The sequence below is a fragment of the Taudactylus pleione genome, unplaced genomic scaffold (genome assembly GCF_031769625.1).
Source record: "Taudactylus pleione unplaced genomic scaffold, aTauple2 ptg000136l, whole genome shotgun sequence".
NCBI lineage: Eukaryota > Metazoa > Chordata > Amphibia > Anura > Myobatrachidae > Taudactylus > Taudactylus pleione.
Window position 1 is genome coordinate 4168073 of NW_028284538.1, and position 13594 is coordinate 4181666.

At 36.6% G+C, this 13594-nt stretch overlaps 1 protein-coding gene across 2 annotated transcripts in view; it reads left to right on the forward strand.

Moving 5' to 3' along the window:
* Positions 1-13594, forward strand: part of LOC148522927 (membrane-spanning 4-domains subfamily A member 4A-like) — a 72148-nt gene that overhangs the window by 17493 nt on the left and 41061 nt on the right. For both annotated transcript variants that reach the window (XM_088473518.1, XM_088473519.1), the window contains exons 2-3: positions 6981-7266; positions 10111-10221. In XM_088473518.1, the coding sequence (XP_088329644.1) occupies positions 6994-7266; positions 10111-10221 (384 nt within the window). In that variant the 5' untranslated portion in view covers positions 6981-6993. The remainder of the gene's footprint in view (positions 1-6980; positions 7267-10110; positions 10222-13594) is intronic.

Consider the following 13594-nt stretch of genomic DNA (forward strand, 5'->3'; position numbering starts at 1 on the left):
AATAAACTTGCATAACATAGTCAATGTTACTTTGAAGGGTTCATGATTTTTGAAACCCCTTATTTCCCATAATCTACAGTATATAATAAAGGAAATGTAGTTTAATTGCTTATGCAGACCTTAATAAAACCAACTACCTTCAATTAAAAAAGATGAACACTTTCTTATCATGCTTTTCTGCAACACCTCATAGTCACCATTAAAATCCACACCTTGTTAGATATACAGTATTTAATTATTCTCCTTATCTTCATAAAAATTTATTAGATAATTAAGAGTCTCCAAGTCTCTCCCCTCTTACTTATAATAACTTGAAAAAAGTGTCTCCTATTTATTACATTCCTATTAGTAAATCTCACTTACTTAAAAAAAAAAAGTGTATAGCATACATGTCTACTGCTTTTTGAAAGGGTGTTTATAAAGGCTGATAGTCAACTGATTGAAATCAGATTACAGTAGTTTCTGCTTACAGTGAGCAAGCCTTTTGGCAAAATGCGTGTCTTTAGACATCATTAGTACACCCACTTAGTGCTAATAGTTTCTCACACCATAGCCCATGGTCTTCTGTCTACCCTTCTACCTAAGATATTTATACTTTCTTATTACCATTACATGCTTTTTATTTCTTATACTGTCATTAGAAGGATAATGCCTGACTGATCCCTGCACTGATACAACAGGTCTCAGCTCAGTGGTGGCAGCATAAAGTCATTCTGTATAACTATACTTATTCTGTTGCCTTGTTGTGTATCACTCTCTCATCCTGTGTTCACTGCACCATTGTGTGAACACACAGGACAGAAGAAGTGGATTCACAGGTAGGGGAGCACATCTACAAACCTCCCAACTATCCCGTATTCAGCGCAGTGTCCCGTTGGGGGGAAGTTTGGGGGTGAGCACATACCAGAGCAGCGGGTAAGCAGATGGAGAACAGATGGTGTGTGCATGTGCACGGCATCTGTTCCCCAGTGTGCGGAGAGCCTGGCGATTGCCCAGTAGCTGTCAGAGATGCTGGGCAAGCCCCCATAGTGACATAAACAAGGGAGCCTCGAGGCTCCACCCAGTTTACCCAAGACTCTGCCCCTTTCCCCCAAAGCCCTACCCCCTTTTTCTTAGAGAACACTAAAAGTTGGGAGGTATGCATCTATATTTCAGCTCCAATCTACAGAAGACTTTCCTTTCCTACATATATTTTTCTTATTGAGCATACTGTAGATTACTGGCCCCAGCTGATGATACCTGTGACTGTGGTTCTTTTCTCTGTATTGTGCATAAGTCACTGGACACCATGTTTGGTTATATTTTCACCTTTTTTCTACATATATTTATGATTCCCCCCCTTTGGGTTTCCAGTTCTACCTATTTCTATCCTGTTTTCACTGTTTAAACTGAAATATAATTTCCCTGAGTTAAGTGATAGAAGGCATTTGTGTGAGGTAAATGAATATTATAATCATGTAATAATCATAAGTGAATAGTAATAAGTAAATAAAAATGAATGTGCAATAAAAATATACATATTTAAATTAGAAATAAGGGATTAGAAGTTGATAAAAGGTTGCATTATAGAAATATATGGTTTAAATGTTACAAAAATGACTCAATATTATTTACATAACTTGTTGACAGTCTAAGGTCTTACATACAACTTGTTTTCCAGATTATATGAGTAGATAAAGACAGAATGCAGATTTATGGTATTTGATCTACAGTACAAAGCATTTATTAATTAATAAGTCATACACGGCTTGTGTGATTACTTAAGGTAAAAAGTGAAACAGCAATAGCATCTGCATAAAAAGATCTGATTTTTTTCTCCAAGAAGTATATTAATTATAAGTATTTAATTAATCCAGATCAGGCTGGATTTGTAAGAGGTAGACAAGGCCCTGATAATACACATAGGGCTATTAATATATTGGAAACATTTTCATATAAGGAAGAACCATTAATAGTGCTATCTTTAGATGCTGAAAAAGCCATTGATAGGCTAAATTGGGAATATATAAAATCAGTTCTCATACAATTTGGTATTGTTGGTAGATTTTTAGATGCAATTATGGCCCTCTATTCGGCTTCTGAAGTCCATGTTTTTTGTAATGGATTTATGTCATCTAAATTTTCTATTACAAATGGGACTTGACAGGGGTGCCAATTCTCACCATTAATGTTTGTTATATCTATAGAATCTTTAGCAGAGAGTATACATCAATCACAATTAATAACAGGACCTCTAACTAACAATATACAACATAGGATTCTGCTATTTGCTGATGATGTTCTTTTAATTCTCACTAACCCAAAAGTTTCTTTACCAGTGATCCTGGATATAATAGATCAATATGCAAATGCTTCTTATTATAAACTAAATAAAAATAAAACCAAAGTTCTTCCAATAAATATCAATACTGTAGATCTCATGAATCTTAAAACAAAATATAAGTTAATTGGAAAACCCAGTCAGTGAAATACTTAGGGATTAATTTGGTAGCAAAAGAAGAGAATATTCTAGATTATAAATATGGCCCCTTATTAACTCAATTTAATAAATTTGTAAATGATTGGATGAATTCTGAAATAACATGGGTAGGAAGAATATAAAGCGGTTAAAATCTTTTTGCTCCCTAAAATTTTATACTTATTTCTTCCCAAATATTGGTTACACAGATTTAACGCTGTAATAAATAGGTATATCTGGGGAAATAAAAAGCCTAGACTGGCAAAGAAATATCTAACTCTACCCAAGTCACATGGAGGATTTCAAATTCCTAATTTTGAATTATATCAAAATTCTACTCAGATTAACCAGATAAGTGAATGGTTTATAAAAGACTCCTCCAAACCTTAGATGGAGTTAGAAGATGTGATGATAGGTAGATTTCCAATAAAAGAATTAATATGGGTTCCACCTAAACATAGAATATCGTCAAAAAATACATTAAAAGCAAAAAGAGTAGCCCTTAAGGCATGGGATAAATTAATGAGTTATCAAGATCAAATTATAGTACCTTTTACATGTTTATCTCTACAGGCTTTGACAAATTATATATCCCAAATTTAAATTTAGATCTATGGATATCTAACGGAATTCACACAATGAAAGATTTGTATGTGGATAATATACTGATGTCGTTCATGCAGATATGAACAAAGGGCCTGATTCAGAGCCGCTCGTAAGCGGCCGCTCGTTCGCTCTGACCAATGTTCGCACATCTGCGCATGCGTATGGATTTTAATACGCATGCGCGAACCAGTCAGTGCGGCCGAAAATCGTTTGTTCGCTATATAGCGAATGCCTGCTACTTTGAGTGACAGAAGGAGGCGTATGTGGGTGGTAACAGGGGAAGGTGTTTGAAAACGGGGGAGTGGAATTAGAACGCAGGCGTGCTTAAAGGTCAAAACGGGCGTTTTAAGGGAGTGCATAATTAATCCAGCAGCCTCATTGACCACGTCATTTGTTTTTTTTTAACTCAGAACTGCTCGCAAAATAGCGGTTGAAAAAACCAACCTCAAGAATAGCGAGCAGTTCATACGCTGTACGATGTACTCGATTAATCTATTAAATAGCGGACATGACGTATGGTGCGAGCGGTCAGGGGGCATATTTTTCAAAATTACAACCGCAAGTTTTGCTCGCTCGTTCAGACTTAGAGGCGTGAACAGACCGCAAAGTGCGAACGGTTCATTTGAATAGCCACCCCTTTTTAGAAAACGAACGACCGCAAATAGCGAGCGGCTCTGAATCAGGCCCAAAGTTTGCTATACCTATAGTTAAATTCTATAAATATTTGCAGATTAGACATTGGCTCTATTCTTTTTCTTCTCATGTAGGAAGTCTTATATTTCTTCCTGAGAACATGGTAAATAGAATGATGTTGCCTAATCGAAGTGGCGGAATCTTGTACTGGTATTTAGTATTATTAAAAATCAAGCCAATAGATAAGATGATAGCCCAAATTAAATGGCAAAGAGAGTTAAATATAACTTTAGATGAGATGGAGTGGTCTCAGTTGTTTAGATCAATACATAAAATGTCTAGATATTGCTCTCATATAGAAAAATATATAAAGTTGTTCTATCGTATATATCTAACTCCAGATAGGATACATAAAATTTGTCCATCTTCGATTAATGTATGTTGGCGTTGTTTAATAGAAATGGGGGATATTATGCCTAACTTTTGGAACTGTGTGAAAATCCATCCTTTGTGGATAGAAGTCCAGAGATTGATATATCAAGTTTTGGAACGTGATGTATATATAACTCCTCAGATGGCTCTCTTACATATATACCCTTTGCATCTCCATATACACTATAGATATATTCTAAGTCATATTTTTATAGCCACCAAAGTAGCAATAGCTTAACAGTAGAAGCTAGAAAATCCCCTAGAATTGAATTAATAAGATAAACTATAGCTATTTAATGGAAATAATACGTAATTCTGAGAACTCGGAAGCTTGGGTAAGGAAATGGAGTAAATAACAGATAAATATGGATCAGATAACGGACATCATCTGAGGAGTTTTATGACAGTACTTTAGTAATATTGTATAAATCTACTAATGTATAACTGTATTAAGATATAATACATTAAGGAATGTCTTCCTATATGTATTTTTTTTTTGTTTTGAGATTAGAGATATTGTGAGACTATGGAATTCTATTTTCTTTTCATATATCTATTTATTTTATTTTTTATTATTTATTATTGTAAATTTTGTCTTTCTTTTATATAAATGTATCTTTAAGAGATAAAATAAATATTAAATAAGAAAAAGAAATAAGGGATTAGAAGTTGATAAAAGGTTGCATATGGAAAATGCACATTATAGAAAGAAATGTTTTAAATCTTACAAAATGGTTGAATATCATTTACATAACTTGCTGACAGTCTCAGGTCTTACATAAAACTTTTTTACCAGATTCTATGAGTAGATAAAGATAGAATGCAGGCTTATGGTATTTGATCTATAAAGCACTTATCAATTAATAAGTAATACAAGGCTTGTGTGATTACTTTAAGTAAAAAGTGAAACAGCAATAGCATCTGCATAAAAAGATCTGATTTTTTTTATTCCAAGAAGTATATTAATTATAAGTATATCAATTATATTAATCATATTTCTATATTCTCTTTAAGATGGCTGACAGGACTGTAATGTAAGCTCAGACAGGGTTTTAAGGTTTTGCTGAATGTAATCAGTAGATACCCAGATGCTTATTGGATATCGCAGGCTACAGATAAAGATATGCTTCTGTTATTATCTGATGATGGTCTCTGATATCATAGAAGGAGTCCAAAGAAAGTTGGCACAGTATACCGCCCCATGATGTATGGGACATTTCTTGCAATCCAAAAAGATGTATTATCTCTAGCCAACAGATGGGCTGGCATATACCTTACAGGGACATTTTCCTTAATTATATAATAAATGTTTATTGTTCAGTATATATGTTTTTGTATTTTGTTGGTGCAGAATATTTTAATACTGTCTCAATAAAGGTTATGGTTTAGACATACAATTCCTGATGGGATAATACAGCCCCTTTACCTCATTGTGTCAATGTCATAATGTCAACAGTCAGACAGGGTCATTAGGTTGACAACCAATATGTAGACATGCATTTAGGTTGACATGGTTAAAATGTTGATGCATTCAAATGTCAACCGTTAACATGTCGAATCCAAAATGTCAATATATGTTTTTTTGTTGATTTTTCAGTTTAGGGTTAGGTTTAGGATTAGGTTTAGTGTTACGGATAGGCTAAAATAAGCAAATAACCATGTATCCACATTTTTATATCTACATGTTAAATTGCAACATTCTGAACATGTCAACATTTTAAACATGTTACGGCGCGGGTGGATAATTCCCCGTGGCCAGCGGCAATGACAGCACTCCAGAATAGACTCTCCGACATTATCTACCCTGCATTATCCTGCATGTTGGGTATACATAAGTCTCTTACCTCGGGCTATAGTGGTCTAGGGTCATGTCCTAGACCACTATATGTATTACTGTATGTATTACTTAATCTAACTAAACTAAAGATACTTGCCACAACATCTATGCCAATCCACAGGGACATTATTAAGGGGAATGCTACTCTATCTTTATTTTCCAATGAATTATTGAGATATTGTCTTTATAAGTCTCTAGTGGATCTATTTATTGTGGCGCAATATAGAATTATATTATTTTATTTTTTATTTATTTAGTGTTATTTTCAATAGGTATTATACACCATTGATGCTATATATATTCTGTTTTATGTTATGGTGTATTTATGTGTTATTTATTAAACTGATTATTTTTCATTATTTATGTATTATTGTTTTCAGCGCTGCTATGTGTTAGGAGTGTTTTCCCTTTGTGGAAACACTGTCCCACTGTCTCACTTACATATTTGTTTAATGTACTTGTTTTTAATCTAAAGATATTCTTGGTAAAACATACTTCTACTCTGTGCCACTTTCTTCTTGTTTTTATGATTTAGAGACTATTGTGTCATCTGAGGTGTTCTGCATAGGATATAGAAAAACTTTAGACAAAAAGTCTAAAGAAAGGAAGTCAATTAACTTACTATGAGTACAGTAGTATGTTTTTGGAGAGTGAGAGGAGAAAGGAGTACCTGGAGGAAACCCATGCAAACACAGAGAGGACATACAAACTCCATATAGATAGTTCTTTGTTCAGGAATTGAAGTAATTACTGCAGGGTTGGGATGTAGCAATGCTAACCACTATGCCAAATGTGCAGATAAATTAAATTCAGACTCATAATCTTATGTGGACAGTTTAATTATTAATGATTAAATATATCTATCCTCTGTTTATAATCATAATACTTGTAGAAATCAGAAGGTGTAACAAAATATTTAATTCCCTCATGTTCATAAACACAATTTTGACTTTACTGTAATTGTTTGGTTATATATTTAGTTAAATTATATTTACTGTTTGCCTTCTGTTTCAGTGTCTAATCTATCATGTATGTTAATGGAGAACACCCTCCAAATATCTATGAGGCCATACTACCTCCTGCCTCCTCAGCTGTCCCCAATATGAACACACCAGTACCAACCTCTCACCAGAATGTCATCCTAACACTGCCTCCATACAGTGTCCCTGCTGAAACCATGGTGTGGAACAGTCCTCCTTCGGCACCACAGTGGAGGTTGGCTACAGTCATGCCACAATGTCTAGATTCATCATCCCCTTTTTACAGAATATTTCTGACATCCAAACCTAAAGCTCTGGGGGTAAGTGCCTGCAAAGGCAAATTAAACATTTGAAGAGATGAGTGGATGAAGATGTAATGTTACTGTATGTTTAGAAGAAACTGAAAACTTTACAGTCAAAGATCAATCTGACATTTGACATGAATTAGACGTAGCACTTTTATCCACAAAATATATCAGTAAAAAGACTACCAACATTTAATATAACATTGTTACTATGATCCCTGGGTCATAACACTCGCCTCTTCCTTTATCGTTTTATAACCTGTTCATCCAGTTTTTGCATTAATATAAAAACGGACCACACACTTCGTCTGAAACAGCGTAATGTGCATCATTTACAGTTGAACACAGTTGTGCTCAGAACATATACAAAAAAAGGCACATGGAAAAAGAATGTTAATGAACGTATGTTGACCTCTACATATCCAAAGATGGGTTTATCTAAAAAAATAGATGTATTTCTGCAAGCATGTATCAAGCGTGCAAGGCATTCAAGTACGTCATGCTTACTGATAATGTTAAGGCCAGATTAATGACTACAAGGGCCTGGGGCTGAAAATGAATAAGGGGTCTATCTTCTAAGCATTGGAAGGAGAAAAAGTGAATTGAGATAAGGGGCCTGATTCAATATGGATCGCAGATGAGATCACGGTAGCAATCTCTCATGCAGTTCTACTGCGTAAATATGCTAATGTCTGCAATTGCAATGCACTCGCAGTCCAATATAAGAATTCCCACTTCCCCTCTCTCACATCCATAATACTTTGCAAGTCACTGAAAACATCGGTACCATCGGAGCCACATGCACGCAGTGAGAGCTCAAGCTATGTATGCCATCACAGTGGATAATTTATGCAAGTACCTGCAATGGCGTTCAAACTTTGTGTTTCCATTTGCCCTATTGTTAAACTATTATATGCCAATAAATATATAGCATTAGACACTCATATCTTTTGTCGTTAACATTTTAATAATCAGGGGACAGTTTAGCAGCAAATGCCGATGCGCATTTCGCTTTTTTTTCCCCCGAAGGCTAAAAGCCCCCTTTGCATATAAGCCACATCAGTTTGTAATGTCAGAGCTAGCTAAAATGCAAATATGAGCATTGTAAACTTTTTTTCACTTGCAAATTAATTATACATTAACATATAAATATTTGCTATTTTTGGTACAAAGTTTTTGGCAGAATTGTTGTATGGTACAGCGCGTTTTACATTGTTCCACTGGTTTACAAATGTTTGCTGAGACATGTGACACTAACTTCAGGTCTTCATTTGGGAATAGCCAATGGCAGCATGTTTGAACTCCAGGCGTAAATAACAGATGACAAAAAATAAAAAATAAATAAATTAAGTATACTATACACGCACACACCTACAGTATACATCTCCAAGCGCCGGCTCACACATGATGGAGGTGATGTCATCGACCCGGCATTAGTGCTGGGTCGGCAGCCAGTCTGAAAGGGATCTCAGCTAGGTTGTACCCGGGATGGGCGTGTGAACAAAATACCTGATACAACACAGCATACTGATGTGAAATTGGTATTACTCAGACTAAGCCCCTAGATCTTCCTTTGTGGGGGCCTGATTTCATATAAGGACCTCTAATACTAAGGACATTTGTTTCAGGGGAGGGGCCCTTACAAAAATGACATTACTCATGGTAAAATAGCAAAATAAAAAAGTATCCATGAAATTTATGTTATTAGTCGTTAAGCATGCGCCTGTTATTTGTAAAGGGAAACTGAGTTTTAGCGGTGCAGTATTTTTTTTAAAGTGCAATTATCTTAGGGGTAAATTTACTAAGAATCCGATTTTCAGTCGATATCATCTGAGATCAATCTCGGCTGACATCGTTCGTATTGATGTAGTTTGTTTTTTCAATCAGGTAACCGAATTACTAAGCTGCCGAGTTTGTCGCATTCGTGTTGTTCGATGGTGTATGCATTCGTAACCATTAGCAATTCTATTTCGTGTTTTGCATCCGTATTTGACAAACTGTACCGAACATGGCAGGATTTGGCAACAGTTCGCATTGACCAAATGCGTACACATTCAGTCAAACTCGGCCGATGCCAAAAGATACCGTGCGTGATTGGTTTAAAGTGTCATACGTATGGGTGCCACACATGAATGTATAGGTGTTACTTTGCTATTGTGCAATGTAATGTTTTGTTGAAAATGATAAACTCTGGTTACTTACAAATGTGTCCACATACATCTATCCTCCGCGCGCTACAAGTTGCACTACATATAGGCCTTCATTCAGAAGCGGCCGTACGGTCTATGACCGCACGGCCGCCTCGATGTTTGGCCAGTGCGCATGCGTGAGACCAGCTACGACCGACAGCTCTGGTCATAGCGGGTCTCTTTCCAAAGGGGGCGAGCTGTCGATGTTGATTGACAGCTCGCCCCGTTTGGAAGGCGGGCCGGGGGGGTGGCAGCCCAAATGGAGGCATTCCCATGGGAAAGCCTACCATTTGGGGGAGGCCCCACTGACATCACTAGTGATGTCAGTGGAGAGCTTCCGGCTCTGACAGAGCCAGAAGCTCTCCGGGGCTTACGACAATTGAATCGATGGTCTATTTGTCCGAACACATGTTATCATCCGAGTTTCAAATGTTCTCGACCGAGTTTTCCAATTCGAATGGGACAAATTCGGCCTATTTTAGCGATTAGCAAATTGCGAATATTCACTTCACAGGATTTTGCCGCATTTGAATTCATTCGATCTTACTAAATTTACCCCTTAGAAGAAAACTAGTTACACAAATGACACTCGTTTTATGACCTTAAGAAGCCTGGGCTAAGGCAATTGATTTTTTTAAAATTCTAACCAATATTTTCGTTGTTCCCTTAGATTGTGATGATTGTTGCAGCTGTCCTGCAGATTGGTCTAGGTATTTGTCTAACTTTTTCCGTATTCAACATTTCACTTCGAAGTGGAATCCCTTTCTGGGGCCCAGTGTTTGTAAGTACATAAACTGATATGTTGGCATATGTATTTATTTCCTTTGTATTCTGTTTGTCACACCTAAGCACATATACTAAGCACACTGCCCAGAGATGACACAGTAAATGTAAATCCTTCAGTAAAATTAACATATTGAACTGTACCTTTTCCCTTCCTTCTAAGTTAGACCAGTTATCACTCAGTATAAGCTGCCATACTGTATTTCTGTGAAATTCTATCCCACCTCCCTGTCATAGGGCCAAATGTAATAGGATTCTGAAACTGCTGGCAAGTGAGCAGTCAAATTTAAAGGGGCAATCCTTAGTAAGGCAAAATTAAACTGATATGACCTTACTATACAGTACATTGCCACTTTAAAGTAGAAATGTGCGCCGACCCCCGTGTTTTGGTTTTGGATCTGTATCTCCTTGTGTTTTGGTTTTGCCAAAACCGCCTCTTGCATGTTTTGGTTTTGCATCTGTATTTTTTTTTTCAGAAATGTATAAAATCTGCTTAAATCATCTAATTTGGTTTTTTTTTGTTCTTACAGTATTATTAAACTCATTGACATTAATTTCCACTCGTTTCCAGTCAATATTAACCACCTCACAGCTCACAATATTGTTTTCATCCAGTTTAGACCCAAACTTTGCACCTAGCTAGCTGACTGACTAAACTAAGTGGCAGCAGTGGGCAGTATAAACAAGTGGCAGTTCAACTTCCAACATGGCTCATCAGGAAACAAATGTTTTTATTATTCAAGAGGCCTGAGGGAGTTGGAATATGTATGTAGTTGAAGGCAGTGACAGGAAGGGTTGATTGGTAGTAAATTTAATTACATTTTTTGATTCCGAAGTAAATTTATGAGGGAGGAGAGGAGGCATTTACAAAAAATATTTTACTCATTCACATCAATCCTTACCCCCAGAAGAATCCTTGAGAGTAGATTTTAATCCCAGAAGGGGACCAGGAAGACTACTAGTAGTGCTTTCCAAAACAATTGACTGTTAAATAATCCTTTGCAAAGTTTCCTCTTGAAAAGTATTTCTTAACCTATACAGGGACATTAAGAAAAACATAATTAGTGGCCTCCAAAATGCCATTGTACCCACTGTCCATATAACCACAGATATGTGGACAAGCTGAACAGAGCAAATACAAGATTTAAGATTTACGGTTTAAGTCTTTCTTGAGAATCCTTGAGCGCCATGCCTGCTGCTGCTGCTGGGAGTGGATTTTCATCCCAGAAGGGATAAAGACATTGTGTCTATCTTCCCAATGGACACAGATCTGAAGAGATGTTAAAAGCTGTTGGTAAGCAAATGGTCAGCTCAAGTGGCAGGTGATGCAGCGATGGCTTCTCCTTTAGTTTCTCCAGCAAGTGCATCTGCTAAGAAAAAACTAAACTTTCAAACACCCACTGGTGAGTCAACACAACCAAGTATTAACTTTTGACATCTGGTCGGGTCTGAATTGCCTACAATTAATTACACCTCTACCATGACTGATACGGTCACCATTCAAAGAATGGTTGAGCACTATTTAAAAAATTTTAATGATAGCATCCAAATAGGCATGTCAGACAGTCCGTTTGACTACTGGCAGAAAAAAACGGTAATTTAGAGGCCCTTGCACAAACTGGCTTTGCTTTACTTGAGCTGCCCAGTGTGTACTCAGAAAGAGTTTTCAGCACAGCCGGGAACCTTGTCAGTGATCGGCCTATGAGGCTACTTCCCAAAATGTGGAAAAGATGTTGTCCATCAAAATTAACTACAAATTTTACGAGAAAGACCTTTACCATCAACTACGTGCAAAAATTACAGAGGAACCTGTAATGGTGGATTCCAGCGGGGACAAATTAATATTGTGTGAAGATGATGTATACACTGATGAGGGTGAGGAATCAGATGATGATGATGGCAACAACATCTTGCCTCTGTAAAGCCAGTTTGTGCATGTAGAGATCATTGCCAGCAATGTCAGCTGCCCATTGGTAGCTTGTTTTGTGGGGGCCCAAACAAACCATTCACTTCATGACTGAGGATATTGTTGATGAAGGTGTTGGTGGTGAAGATGGCAGGTGCTTGGATCTAGCAGAGAGAAGGGAGCTAGCTGATGCTGGACTGCTTGTTGTTACTTTTAGCCAAAGTTTCTGAATTTTGATGGATGCGCTGCGGGATGACGTAACAGGGTGGAGGCTCCTAGATGGTTAAGGTCCCTATCTCTACTAATTTTGGCTTTACACATGGTACAGAATACAGATGCCTTCACAACTGCTGTCAGGACTTGGATTAAAATAATTCCACACCCAAGATGTGGCTTTTCTGGTCTTATGCCCAGACATCACCCCAGCATATAACCCCAGTTTATATCATTACCCCAGCCTATACCATCACCCCAGATTATACCAGCACCCAAGCCTATATCATCATTCCATCCTGTGTTGTGTTTAAATTACAGCTCTGCTCCCTGTTAGATTGGGGATTCATTGTCCTCTTAAGTGGATGTGAGCTCCATTGTAGTCCATATCACCACAACCCCTACACATCCTCTGACCTGGGCTACAGGAGGAGCAGCTGCACTCTGGAATATGGTTGCATGGAGTTGTTAAATTTTTTAAACCATATATCCTCTAATTTTACCTTTTGAAAATATGTTTATGTGAATCTTACCTGAGGCATTTGTGATGTAATTATGTTTAATATATTATGCACATTATTTAGCACTTTGTTGTGGTCTTGTAGTTGGCATGTAGACTAATCATTTATTCATGATTGAGGAAAGAAGTGAAAAGTTACATTTTTTTATTGCTAACTTTGTGTTATTAAATAGTAAAATTGTGAAGTTTCCACTTACAGTGTCACAAAGTAATTTAATACATGTTGAATATTACACTGCGTTTCCACTTGCAGTGTCACAAGATTTTTTATGAATACACTGCATTTCCACTAACAGTGTAAATAATTTTTATGAATACACTGCATTTCCACTTACAGTGTCAATATATTTCACGAATACACTGCGTTTTCTTCTTAGTGTCACAATATTTTTTACGAATACACTGCATTTTCCACTTACAGTATCACAATAGTTTTTACGAACTGCGTTTTCCACTTACAGTGTCACAATATTTATTATACACTGCATTGCCATTTACAGTGTCACAAACAATACATGTATGAATATTACACTGCGTTCTAACAGGCAGTGTCACAGTAAAAAAATACACTGCGTTTCCACTAACAGTGTCAATACTTTTTTTGCGAATACACTGTATTTTTCACTTACAGTGTCACTAATTTTTACGAATACACTGCATTTCCACTAACAGTGTCAATATTTTTTACGAATATACTGCGTTTTCCACTTACAGTGTCACAATATTTTTTAC